This window comes from Podarcis pityusensis (genome assembly GCF_964106645.2).
Source record: "Podarcis pityusensis genome assembly, chromosome: 16".
Classification (NCBI taxonomy): domain Eukaryota; kingdom Metazoa; phylum Chordata; class Lepidosauria; order Squamata; family Lacertidae; genus Podarcis; species Podarcis pityusensis.
In genome coordinates, this window is record NC_138041.1 from 26,295,379 (window position 1) to 26,308,358 (window position 12,980).

Here is a 12,980-nt window from a genome sequence, read left to right on the forward strand (position 1 = left end):
GAAGACACAGAAGAGGTTCAAATGGCGGAGCAGGGTGTGTGTGTGTTTTTCTTTTACTCTGGAGCAACTTGCAAGCCAACAAGCATCTCAAGGCTGTATTTCCCTCCTGCTTGCGACTGGGGAGGGGGAGCCAAAGACTCGCAGAGTTAACATGGGCTGACAGCGTAGGCTGGATTAGTAAGAAACCTGTGGGCTGCTTCTGCCCCAAAAGAAAGGCACACACAACAAACACTGGGTGTTTCCCCCCTTTTATTCTGAAGCAATTTATAAGACGAGAGAGAGAGAGAGAGAGAGAGAGAGAGAGAGAGAGAGAGAAAAGCAGGGAAGAACTGGGGCCATAGCTGTCAACTTTTCCCTTTTTTGAAGGGAAATTCCCTTATTCCGAATAGGATTCCTCGCAAGAAAAGGGAAAAGTTGACTGCTATGACTGGGGCTCGTTCATGGAGCAAGGAAGGAAGCAACTCAGAAGGGAAAGAGTTGAGAGAGAGCGCAAGCGAAGCACTGCAGGGCAGATTGAGCTAAAGAAACATGGGGCTAAAAAATAGTGTTAAATAAGCCTCTCTGCTTCTTGCAATAGTGCCATAGCTCCAAACGAAGCATCAGTTGGGCACACCAACAGGGAGACACAATCACCCCCCCCCAAGCAGTACAGTTTTAAGAAGGGGCTGGCTGCCGCTTACAGAAAACGAAGTGTGAAGTGTTGGCTGGGTTAATAATAATAATAATAATAATAATAATAATAAACAACCCAGTGCTTTTTGATGCTGGTTGCTGCTGCTTCACCAAAAAATACCACCAATGGGAGCAGGGAGGGAGACACACGTAGACACTTGCACACCCACAAGCAGTACAGTGGTACCTTGGGTTACAAACACCTCAGGTTACAAACACTTCAGGCTACAGAGTCTGCTAACCCGGAAATAGTACCTCGGGTTAAGCACTTTACCTCAGGATGAGAACAGAAATCGCGCGGCGGTGGCAGCGGGAGGCCCCATTAGCTAAAGTGGTACCTCAGGTTAAGAACGGTCCTCCGGAATGAATTAAGTTCGTAACCAGAGGTACCACTGTACACACACACACACACACAGATGGAGGGGAAAATGAAAGAGGGTCAAATGTCAAAGGGAGGTGTCTGACTGGTTTTTTTTAAGTTTATGGTTTTATGGGGGGGGAAGGGCTCCAGAAGTCTGAACCTGCAGGCTTTCTCTAAGCCAACTACCAGCCTGGTGCCTTTAAGCAAGAGCCTTGAGGGAAGAAGTCCCTGCTTGCCGTTTGGATGGCTGGGGAGACTGGGAGTTAACTGGTTCTCAAAGCTCTGTTTGGTGATATCTGCTGGTCGATGTTTGAATAGTAATTTATAGCTATATCTTGCTGCTGCAGGAGACAGGGAAGAGCTGGCTGAGGTGCGAGTTAGCAAGGGCTGCACACACAGGAAGAAGCATCGGCTTCCTGGTTTTTCCAATATTGTGATTTTTGAACACCACACACACAACATGTGATAAATTGCGAAGTCGCTTTTTAAAAAAAACGGTTATCGCGATTTGATCTAAAACCCAGTATCAGGCGATACATCAATTTATAACACAGCCCTAATCTCCAGCATCAAGAGCTGCTTGCTGGGAGATCACTGAATCTGGACTGTTTTCACACACTAATACCACATCCTGTAGAATTCTATCTGATATTTTATATGTACTAATGGAACGAATTTCGGGAACCAAAATGCTTTTTCTGTGCAGCCTGAGCAGGAGCAGTCACCACTAAGAAAAAGAGGTCGGAATGGGCCAATATATATGTGGACTGTCTCTGGATCGAATGACTTTTGTTCTTTAAGTTCTCAAAGTTCTTAACCTAGCTCAAGGTTGTCATCTCAGCTAGCCAGATGTTTAACTGAGAAGCAATCACAGTCAAATTGAAAAATAAGACGCCCAATGACAGCAGCAAGAATATTATTGGCAGAAAAATGGAAGCAAGAAGAATTACCGACAAAAAAAGAATGGAGGATGAAATTGATGGACTATGCAGAATTGGATAAACTAACCGGAAGAATTCGAAACCTGCGGGACCAGAGATTCACAGAAGACTGGTGTAAATTTACCGACTATTTGAAAAGTAATTGTGATGACCAGATTACGTTTGTAGGTTTGCAAGAAGTTTTGTGAGGTAAATTATTTGAATTATTGCAAAAATGTTAAAGAGGTGGATCGTGAGTTAAGATAATTAAAGGCAATAGGAATTTAAGAAATGCAGAAGAAATGATAAAAATGGTGGACCATCAGAGGTGCTGATGGAAGTCCAAAAAGATTGTATAAGATGTGAAGTTCTGTGGAATGTATAATAATTGGTATGTTGAAATTAATTAAAATTATATATATATAAAAAAAGAAAAATAAGACGCCCCAAAATGGCAACTAGACATTCCGTTTTGGAGACTGTAACCTTGCTTTAAGGAGCCATTTGGCACCTACCTTTTATATCTGAGTTTCTAACACTGCTTGGACACAATCCCAAGGCAGAGAGGACCTCAACCTCCATGATACAGCAGCCTTCTCCCTAAAACCTGGGGCCCTACCAATGTTTGGGTCCACAACTCCCACCAGGCCCAGCCTGTATGCAGTTGTAGTCCAAAACATCTGGAAAACATTAGGTTGGGGGAGGTTGTTCTATAGAACTTTGACACCCACCCCCCACTGGTGATAATGTCCGGTCTGTTTTCCTAGCGTCGCCAAAGTAGATCCCAAAACGCTGCCTGTTTTTCCTGGTGGGAAGAAAGCTCGGCATTGTCTGAGACCAAAAGCTGCTTGGAATGAGATTATCTCCCCCTCTCTGTCTTCTCACAACGGCTTTTCTGTCCTCAGCCAATTACATGCAGCTCAGCAGAATTCACCCTACAGGAAAGCGAGCAGATAGGGCAGATCCCCAGTTAAGCTGCTCAACCTGATGGGAAAGGCAGGTGAGCTGAAGTAGCCCAACCGGAGGGTCTGGTTTGGGCCTGAAATGCGCCCCTGTGATCCAAGGCTCCTCCAGCTCCCCCCCCCCAATCAGCCCCTCGTTTGAAGAGCCACTGTGAATGCTGAAATAGGCTTTTAAAACCTTCAACGCACCCATACCTGGGAGCAAGTCCCACCGAAAGCCGGTTTGCTAACTTATTTCATAGAATTACAGAATTGCGGAGGTGGAAGGGACTCAAAAGGCTTATCTAGACCAAGCTCCTGCAATGCAGGAACCACAGCTATTTATTTATTTTTGCTAATTATTATATTACAGTACTTCTAAAAACATTTCTAAATTGTTTAATGTTGAAAAATCCCATAAGAGGTATGCAAAAGCACATTAGAAGCAATACTATAAACAATGATAAAACCAGATCATTCAACATAAAAACAGCATTATTAAAACAGAAATTTGGGGATAACAGGGCCCAACTTTGCAGGCCAGGGAAAGCTTAGGCAAAAAACACACTATTTCGACGGGGGGGGGGTGTTGATGCTTCTGGGCAAGTATGGAAAGAACAGTACAGCAATGAAAAGTCAAGCTTTCCCCTGAATCAATAAATTCTAGTCCATTTATTATACAAGTTTGAGGCTGCCTTCTTATATCCACTTACATGGCGATAAGCACCACTGAACCCAAAGGGACTTTTGCATATGCAAAAATCTTACCCGGCCCCCTTGTTGAGAAGCAAATTCCCCTTATTTTATTTGAGGTTCCTGCCAAGGGAATCTGCAGAACTGAAGCCTTCCTTGTAGTCTGCTAAGAATTGCCCTTTTGCAATGCCTTGCCTATTTTTCTTTTCTTTTCTTTTTTAGGGGGCGTGCGCTAATAGACCTCCTTCCCAAAGCCTCTCCCTCAAATGGCAGGGAATCAATTTTGGGGGGAGTGGGGAAAGAAAGGCGACACCTCTTCTATAATGGTGTATACAAGTAATTAAAACAGAGGGGGAACTTTATGAACCATCAGAAAAGTCTTTAAGTGGTTGTTTATAATTCCTGCAAACGCACTTCTCTTTTTCAGAAAGGGACCTGTAGGATGTAATGTGCCTTTCTTCTGTATATTTTCAACTAACTAAGGGGAAAAAAACAAACATGTTGATGTTTGAAATCAACAGGTAGCACTTTGCACAACAAAGAGAAGTATGCTTCTCTGCTAAACATCTGCATATCAAGGTGCTGTAAAAAGGCACACCTACAGAAAGCAATCTAAAAAGCTGAAAATCCTCCTTTCTTAAATTACCATAATCTTGAGCAGTCAACATTTCTGAAAACCAGGAGTGTGGTGCTTTTTTAGAAAGACATAAATTGTCCATAATGCAGTTGCTGCCAAATTTCTGTTACTAAATTTCCTCACAAACGAAGAGGAAATTAAGTTTTATTTGCCTCCAGCCTAAAAGTATTACGTACATGCTTTCACAAATAAGTTTCAAACAGAAACAATCCCAGAAAAATCTTACCTCTAAATAAAGATGGGTGTTCAAAGACTTTAAATACCCTGGTTTTAAATGTACCTTGCTTCGTACAAGTATTATTATTATTTGAAAGGAATATAACACCCCGATCTTAACCATATTTACTCAAAAGTAACTTCCATTTGTATCAAATGAATTTACTTCCAGCCTGTGGGTATGATCCCAAGAACCTCTGGTTAATAATAATGATGATGATGATAATAATAATAATAATATTGTCAACGTACAACCTGTGTACAATGTTAATCAGTTCTCCTGAACTCACTGTGATTTGTTTCACAGAAAGTGCATTTAGGGCTGGAGTTCCACTCACTCCTATGTTTACTTGGTCACCAGGAAACTTCACTGGGTTCAGTGGAAGAAGGCAGGTTGAGAGTTGCAGCCCAAATCAGTGTGCACACCTGGTTGATTCAGCAAAACGCCTGTCAACATTTTGTGCCCCAAGTGGTTAGGGCATAGATCAATCTTTACTTTTAAATCCACCCAACGGAAAATGCTCCTTTAGTTAGAGCAAGGTGCTAATAATGTCAAGGTTTCAGGTTTGATCTCTGTGCACTGTTTTTTTTTTATTGTAGAAAAAGTGCCACACTTTTTAACAATTAAAAAGATGTGCTGATACTGCATACTATTGAATACCCCCTGGGGGAAAAGCACGGCCTGTAAGGGACAACTACCGGTACATATTCCTGTACTGCGGGGGTTGGACTAGATCTTCAGGGTTACTTCCAACTCTACAGTTCTGTGATTCTATTACTTCTGTATGCCTCTGAATGCCACTTGCTGGGAATCACAAATGGGATAGTGGCTTCCCAGAAGGATATGTGAGAACAGGACAACCCAGGAGGGTTCTTTTTATGTTAGGGTCTTGTTCTTATCTGCTGTTCTGTGTTTTTAACTGTTTTTAATTATCTTAAATGCAGATCGCCTTGAGATGATGGTTTAGAAGGCGATTAATTAATCAAATATAATAATAGTAATCTCCGAACCTTAAAGATCATTAAAAAAGTTATGGGTTTTGATTTTTTTAAGTGTCAGTCCAGTTTCAGTGGGGGGAAACACAACCTTTTGCTTACACCTGAAGTTATCTTAAGCAAAATGCTGCCATTGCAAGTTTTGTCTGCTGATCTTTTAATTAAACAACAGTTCAGGTCCATTTGCAGAAGTGATTATTGAACTATAGCCAGAAACAAAACAGGTACCTCTCCAGATGTTTTGGTCTACAGCTCCCATCAGCCCCAGGCACCACAGCCAGATGCTGGGGTTGATGGCAGCGTGTTTGCACTGGCTAGGGCTGATGCAAGTCGTAGCCCAGAAATATCTACAGCGCACCAGGCTGATGAAGTTTGCCTTGGTCAGTGGTATCTTTAGGAGTGCAAACGAAGCAGGATCTTATGCAAAACCAGAGGAATATTGAAGTAGGTGCAAATCCTGGGCTATTTTGTGACATTCCTACCCAAAAGGGGAAATTAAGAGCGGAGTCATCATAGTTGTCTAAGCAAAAATTGATTCTCCCCATGCATTCTCCATCACCACAATAGCGATTTTTGTGAAGGATTCCACCAGTCTTTAGGTTGTCACAACCTCTTTAAACAAACGTGATTTCCTGAATTATGGAGACCTGCTTTGATTCGCAGTCACTCATATGGACAGAGAACACCACGCTGTAGTGCAAGCCACACAGTCGTGTGAATCCATCTTCGACCAATGAAGCTGCCCTCTCCTTCGAGATCAACACACATGTACTGATCTGATTCCAGATGCTTTCTGCAAGCACACTCAACAATACTTACATACATGCCCTGTAATTCAAGAACAGCGTTCTATTTCTCTCAAGTAAGCCATCCAAACTCCACCAATGTGAGTATCAGAAAATGCTCAGGACACGAAGGTGGAAAATTTGAAGTCCAGGTCACTCTCATAAAGAGAACCTTTGAGATCCAAGCTCTGGGGAGAATGCTCCCACTGCCTGGCCTACCATGTGCTCCCTAGTGCAGCCTTGAGCCAAATTACTCAGAAGTAAGCCCTACTGAATTACTTCCTAGTAAGGCTGCATCCCTGTGCACACTAAGCTAAGCAAATTCAGTCCTGAGTCTTGCGGGATTTACTTCTGTATCAACATGCGCATGCTGTTAAGTCACTTTGAGAAGTTCCACACTATTCCCTGAAAGCACATTCTATGTACATTTGAAGCACATGACTCCCCCTGAAGAATCCTGGGAACTGCAGTTTGTTGAGGGTGCTGGCAACGGTAGCCCTGCGAAGGGAAACTTCAGTTCCCAGGATTCACTAAAGTCATGTGCTCAAAATATATGCTCAATATGCTTTAAATGGATGGTGCTGATTTGCATCTTATGTGGCAGCCAGCAGAGGCGGTCTTTTGCCGCTGCAAACAGCCCTCTCCAAGCACGCGGTGGACAATATACCTGGGACTCTCTGCATCTCCCCAACAGGTGTTCTGTCCTTCCATCACCCACCCTATGTTTACTGCATTACCTGGGCACACCTGTGCAATGGTGGCTCATACCTTTAGCCTCCACTCCTCACAAAGTTCCACCTAGAACTGCACCCCACAGCAGGGTGCCCTCCAGATGTTTCAGACTGCAGCTCCCATCAGCATGATGCTCAGGTTAGTATACAATCCAAACATCTGCAGGAGGACATCTGCTGATGGACCTGTGATCTGCAACGTTCCAGTTTCTGTCCAGATCTTTGTGGGTGTCAGCTAACTGTCACACCAGCCGCCAACGTCTGGAAAGTCTTTTTGAATTCCAAACCCATGACCCCAGGGACACCCCCCTCTTACCTAGAGAAACCTTTTCCACAGCTCTGGCAAATGTAAGGCTTCCCCACCGACCCATCGTGGGACCGGACGTGATAGGACATCCGGTCCTTCCTCTTGAACCGCAGCCCGCACACAGGGCACGAGTAGGGCTTCTCGCCAGAATGTGACAGCTTGTGCCGATTCAGGTGGTAAACGTCCCGGAAGATCTTCCCGCAGATCTCACAAGCCACCTGCTTCCTTGTCCGGCTCCGCTTGCGGGGGGCGGCCGTGTCATCCAGCCCGGGGATCCCATTCTCGCCCAGCCTGGGGGGTGGGAGGTCGATGTAGCCCAGCTGCAAGCTGGTGACGCCATGCTGGGCTTCGTGCTGGCGGAGGCGGTTGGCATCTGTGAAGACTTTCCCGCACAGGCCACAGGGAAGGATGCCAGCGTCCCTCAGACCCCCCGGGGCACTGAACATCATGGAGTCCAGCAGGTTGGCCTTGCGGGGACGCCCCCGACCCCGCTTGCTGCTCAGAGAGGGGGCGCCAGTGCCAACGTTTTGGAAGGGCGAAGCCAGGAGGGGTGGCGAGAGAGGCCCGGCCACCATGGGAAGACGGTCCACCCCCTGCAAGACGGGCAAGGAAGACTGGGCAGCGGCGGAGAGGGCAGCCCGAGTGGCTTCATCCTCGGGCATGCCGGCGATTCCATTGCCATTGGGGGCCAACCCAGTGCCGTTGGTCATGTCAAGCGGGAAGCCCAGGTCAGTGGTGCCCGCGCCAGGACGGAAGAGCATGATGTCTGGGCGGGTGGCTGGAGGGACCAGAATCTGGACGTTGGACTGCTTGATGACCTCCTGGCAGATATCGATGACAGAGCGCATGAGAAGGAACTTGGCGGCTGTCATGAGCTCTGGGAAGCTCTCTAGGCGCACCACAATCCGTGAGGTGTAGGCAAAGTCCAGGATGTCTCCGAAGACCTTGGAGCTGATGGTGTGCATCTCCAGCTCCCGGCCCACCCCGCCGGGGCCGCCCCCGCCCCCGGGGCCGCCCCCTCCAGCGCCGGTCGCCTCAGCTGCGCCCCCGTCCGGCGCCCCGGCGGCTCCTGTACCTCCGGCGCCCTCAACGCCTCCACTCAGTCCCTGCGCGCTGAAGACCGACTCGAAGTACTCGCTGCAGGCAGCCAGGACGGCGCGGTGCGCGGGGAAGCTCTCGTCGCCGACGCGGAGAAGCACGTCGCAGAAGCGCCCGCCGTTCTTGCGCTGCTGGTTCAGGTTGTGCAGAAGGTCGGCGCTGTGCCGGCTCACCTGGTACGTGTAGCAGCCCGGTGGGGACGGGCCGCACGCGTTGGCACTGGCGGCGGCTGCAGCGGCGGCGGCTGCTGCTGCGGCCGCCTCGTTCACCCGCTCCATCGGGGCTGCTGCTGCTGGAGGCTCGCCTTACCTTCCTGCGCCTGCAGCAGCAGGAACGGCCGGCAGAGGGAGCGCGTCCTCTCGTTCCTCGGCTGCTGCGTTCACGCGCTCCCGTCGAGGGGGCTGGTGCGCGCGCCCGTCAAGCGGGGGAGGAGGAGGGAGAGGATGGGCGGAATGCAAAAAGAAAAGGGGGGGGGAAACAGAATGGCGCACGCGCTCCGCCTCGCGCCTTCCAGAAAATCCCCGGGCCCCGACGGCGCCGTGTGTGCGCGAGCGCGCCCAGGAACCGGAGGAGGAGGAGATGGAGATGAAGGCCGCCCCGTGCGGGGGTTGTTGCAATGCAAATCCCAAATACAATTGCAAGACTGGAAGAGAAAGCGAAGGCAGGAAGAACAAAAGGCCGACGGCGGGGGGGAGAGAGAGAGAGCGCCCAGAGGCCGCAGGAGCAGAAGCAGCCGCGGCGGGCGGGCAGGCAGGCAGGCAGCCCCTTTTCGCCTCTCCCCCCAGGCGAGTTCCTTCGCGGCCGCCACGAGGCGCTGCAGCGGGAGCGGGACCGCCGAGGAAGCTGCTGTCGATGCTGCCGGTGATGCTGGACGACGAGGAAGCGGCGTCGGTGGTGGCTCGTGCTGTCTTTTTCTCTTGGCCGCCGTCGGTGGGAAGTTTTCGGGGGCTGCCGGCACGCTCCGTCCGCCCGCCCGTCCCCCTCCCTCGGTGTGTGTGTGTGTGTGTGTTTGGAGCGGAGGAAAGATGGCAGCGGCTGTACTTCCTCTTGCACTTTCACCCCTGGGGGGGGAGGGAAAGGAGGAGGGGGGGCCGGCAGTCCCGAGGTCCCCCCCGCGCTGCAAAAAGGAGAAAAAAAACGCGCTCCGGCAGGGGGCTGCTGAGCCGGCCGGGGCCTCGGATTGCGGGGCGCGCTGCAAACTTTGCTGGTTCTTCTTCGGCGCTGGCGGCCCCCCTCCCGATGTAGAAAGGGACCCCCCCCGCGCCCGCTCGCCTTTTCTCTCCCTCCCTCTCTGCAGCCACTGAAGCTCTTCCCCCCTCCCTCGCTTCCTGCCCCCCTCCCTCCCCGCATCCGCCAATGCAAGAGCAGCCAGAGGCAGCAGGCCGGCCCCCCACCCCACGCCACCACCCAACCCCCCCCCTTCCTGGCCGCGGGGGCTGGGGGCTGCTGCTGCAATTGCAGCCGCCCTCCCCCCCTCCCCAGCACTGATCCGCCAATGCCGAGCCAGCAGCGGCAAGGGCCCCCGCCCCAGGCTGAGCAAGGACGGGCTTGCCTGGATGAGAGTTGAACCACCCCCCCACACACACACCCGGTCTAATGGATCTAGGCTGGAACAACTGGGTGGGGGGCGGCTGCAGCCTGAACTCTCCTCCCCCAGTTGCTCAATGCAGATGGTGCTATTCAACCCCCGCCTTCTCTAATTCCTGTTAAAGCCCCCACACCCAGCCACCCCTCCTTGTCTCTTTCTCTGATGAAGGTGATCCCTGGAGGGCCGCCTCGGAGCCGCGCCTGGCCTGGGCGAGGGGTGGGGGGCGCGCGGGGCGCTCCCCGGAGGCGCGGGGCTTTAACCCCCGACGGACCCAGCCGCTGGTTCCCCTTCCCCGCTACTGCTTCCCACCTATCGGTGCACCGCGGGGCTGGGGAGGGAGGACTTGGGCGCCCATTTGGGCCCTCCTCGGGGGTCGTAGCGCACCTGGAGCGCTTGATGGGCCTCGGCGGGGCGCGCCCAGGCCGCTCCCTCGGCGGCCGCATAGAACACGGATGGGCCAACAACCCCATCGCCCGACGGCGCAGCCTGAAGCTGCTTGATGATTTCCCTCCACTTGCAATTCCTATCCGGCTCTTTTTAACGTTTTATAGAAAATAATTACGGTATCACAAATTACTTTCCCACTGAAATTGTCTAAATGTTTAGCCTGGCTGGAGAGGGGAGTAGGCAACTGAGTCTTACCAGTTTCCAGATCCAAGCCAGCTTCCATCACCGCAAAATTATAAATGGAAAAAGCCTTCAGTGAATCTTTTTGATCCCACAATGGGCATTCCTTAATTCAGGCACGGGGGATTTCTCACTCTGTCCTTTGTGTGTGCTTTCTCCCATTCAGGCAGGTGCCTAAACACATGCAAAACTTTCCCTTTAGCCAGAAAAAAGAAACGCCACTGTGGGAATTGACATGCAAATGAGCAGCAAACCTGCCAACCCCCACAGAGTATCCTAACATGTCCTTGAAGGCCCCATAAAATACCTTTAGCCATCCATGTCCCCAGGTCTCTGGAGTCGCGCCTCCAGTCGCCCTGTTTGCACCCAAGCTGGCAGGTGCAACAATGATGTAGGATTTGTCAAGTCTCGCTTTTTATTCCAGTAATTCTTAACGGCACAAAGCCCACATCAAACCTGTGGCACTAGGCGGCAATGTCCTTTAAATCTACTTTTCTCTTTGCCGGAAGCAATTACTGTCACAGAAATAAAAATTTACTCAGATATAGCAAAAGCATTATTCATATTTAAACAGGTGGTATTTCATGTGGTTTTTGGAGCAAAATAGAAGGGAGAAATTGACACAGCTCCTCTAAATAGAGTTCATTTCTCTCTCTTCAAACGCCCTCACCTGTTTTAACACTTCGGAGATTTTTTTTGCTTCCTCTCAGCTATTCCCCATCTTTCCTTTTCAAGAGTGATGATGCTTCCTTTAAACATCTGTTGCCATGGTACCTTTATGTTCCCAGCATTCCCCCTTCTACGTTATTAACAGAGGAGTCAGCCCTTCAAATCCTGCCAGCGTATAGGAGTATTACCTAACAGCTAGGTAGAATATGACCCCATTTACTCAGAGTAGACCCAGTGAAATTAATCTAAGTTTCAGCAGGGCTGCTCTTGAGTATGACAGACTTCGGATGCAACTCAGTTGTTTTAAGAGTGATTTTATCCCCCCCCCCCGCAAAAAAACAACAACCCTACTTATTTTTTATTTATTTCAATGGGTCAAACAATGCAGCGATCCTGCTAAACTAGCAGGCCAGTTATCTCAGAGATCATCCATTCCAACCCCCCTGCTATAGCATCCCTGACAGGTTGACATCCAGTTTCTGCTTAGAAACCTCTTAACCTTGGAGAAGACACCTTCTTCCAAGGCATCTAATTCCACTGCTAAACAGCTTGCAGTGTCAGGTTGGTTGTGCAAATGTTTAGTCAATATCTAGGGAGTTGGCCTCTGGAGAGAGAGAAAACAAATATGGCAGCCTTTCAAATATTTGTCTCCCTCCTAAGCTCAGCATAGGCTATCAGTGGCTGGTGCCCATTGGGACTGCTGGGCAGAATACAGGTAGCCAAAGAGCCAAGGTGGCACCAGAGCCAATCAGTTTCATCCCCATCTTACCTGCTGAGATTTGCAAAACTCATTGGGAAGCAGGCAGTGCAAACCACTAGACTGTTTTTATAAGTAGGTGGAGCATAGCTCATAGTGCAGACTGAGGATGTTGGGGCAGTGCCCCATTTGCAGCCTCCACTGGCATAATCCTTCCTCACATGACCTGTTGGACCCAGCTCCATTTTTCTCTCCCATCCCTGGATTTGTTCCAGTTTGTCAACATCTTGAAGAAGCATCTCTACCCCCATCAATCAGCCTGGACACTGAGATCCAGCTCCAAGGGCCTTCTGGGGGCAAGGGCCTTCTGGGGGTTCTCCTACTTTGAGAAGTGAATTTACAGGTAACAAGGCAGAGGGCCTTCTCGGTAGTGGCACCCACCCTGTGGAACAGCCTCCCATTAGATGTCAAGGTAATAAACAACTGCAGGCGGCAACCATTTTAGGTGCGTCCAACTTACGCACGACCACTGACACATGGGGCGGAGTGGGCTTCTGCGCACTCTGCCGACACAGGGGTCAGAAATTGAATCCCTGCACAAAACTGTTGCTTTCTGTATACAACACTTAGAAGACATCTGAAGGCAACTCTGTATAGGGAAGTTTTTAATGCTTGATGTATCACTGTGTTTTTATATTGTACCCCAGATGGCTGGGGTACTACAGCTGCTGCTGCTGCTACTACTACTAATTTTATCATTCGGTGCAGAGGAAATAAAGAACACATTTTATAATATGGGGCCAGAATATCTTCCTTGGGTGAGGGGGCTTGCCTGGGGCAGCACTTTGAGGTTGTGGGAGGGCCTTTTGCCAGGCAGGGGTAGCAAGGATCTCTGTCAATTAAAAATTGAAGATGCCACATCCAGGGCTGTAGCTAGGGGGTGGTGAGGTGCAACGACACAAAATTGGCTAAAAAATGTCCATAAACATGTCAATAAATACAAATATCGGCCATTGCCTCATTAGAAAAGGTTTTAAATTGA

General features: G+C 49.6%; 2 protein-coding genes across 8 annotated transcripts in view; one reads left to right on the forward strand and one right to left on the reverse strand.

The window, feature by feature from the left end:
* Positions 1 to 8,635, reverse strand: part of PATZ1 (POZ/BTB and AT hook containing zinc finger 1) — a gene marked incomplete at its 5' end in the record, with an annotated part of 32,194 nt that extends 23,559 nt beyond the window's left edge. For all 7 annotated transcript variants that reach the window (XM_080986269.1, XM_080986267.1, XM_080986265.1 and 4 more), the window contains one exon: positions 7,269 to 8,635. In XM_080986269.1, coding sequence (XP_080842395.1) covers positions 7,269 to 8,635 — 1,367 coding nt within the window. The remainder of the gene's footprint in view (positions 1 to 7,268) is intronic.
* Positions 1 to 12,980, forward strand: part of DRG1 (developmentally regulated GTP binding protein 1) — a 165,524-nt gene that overhangs the window by 139,122 nt on the left and 13,422 nt on the right. The gene's annotated exons all lie outside the window — the stretch shown is intronic.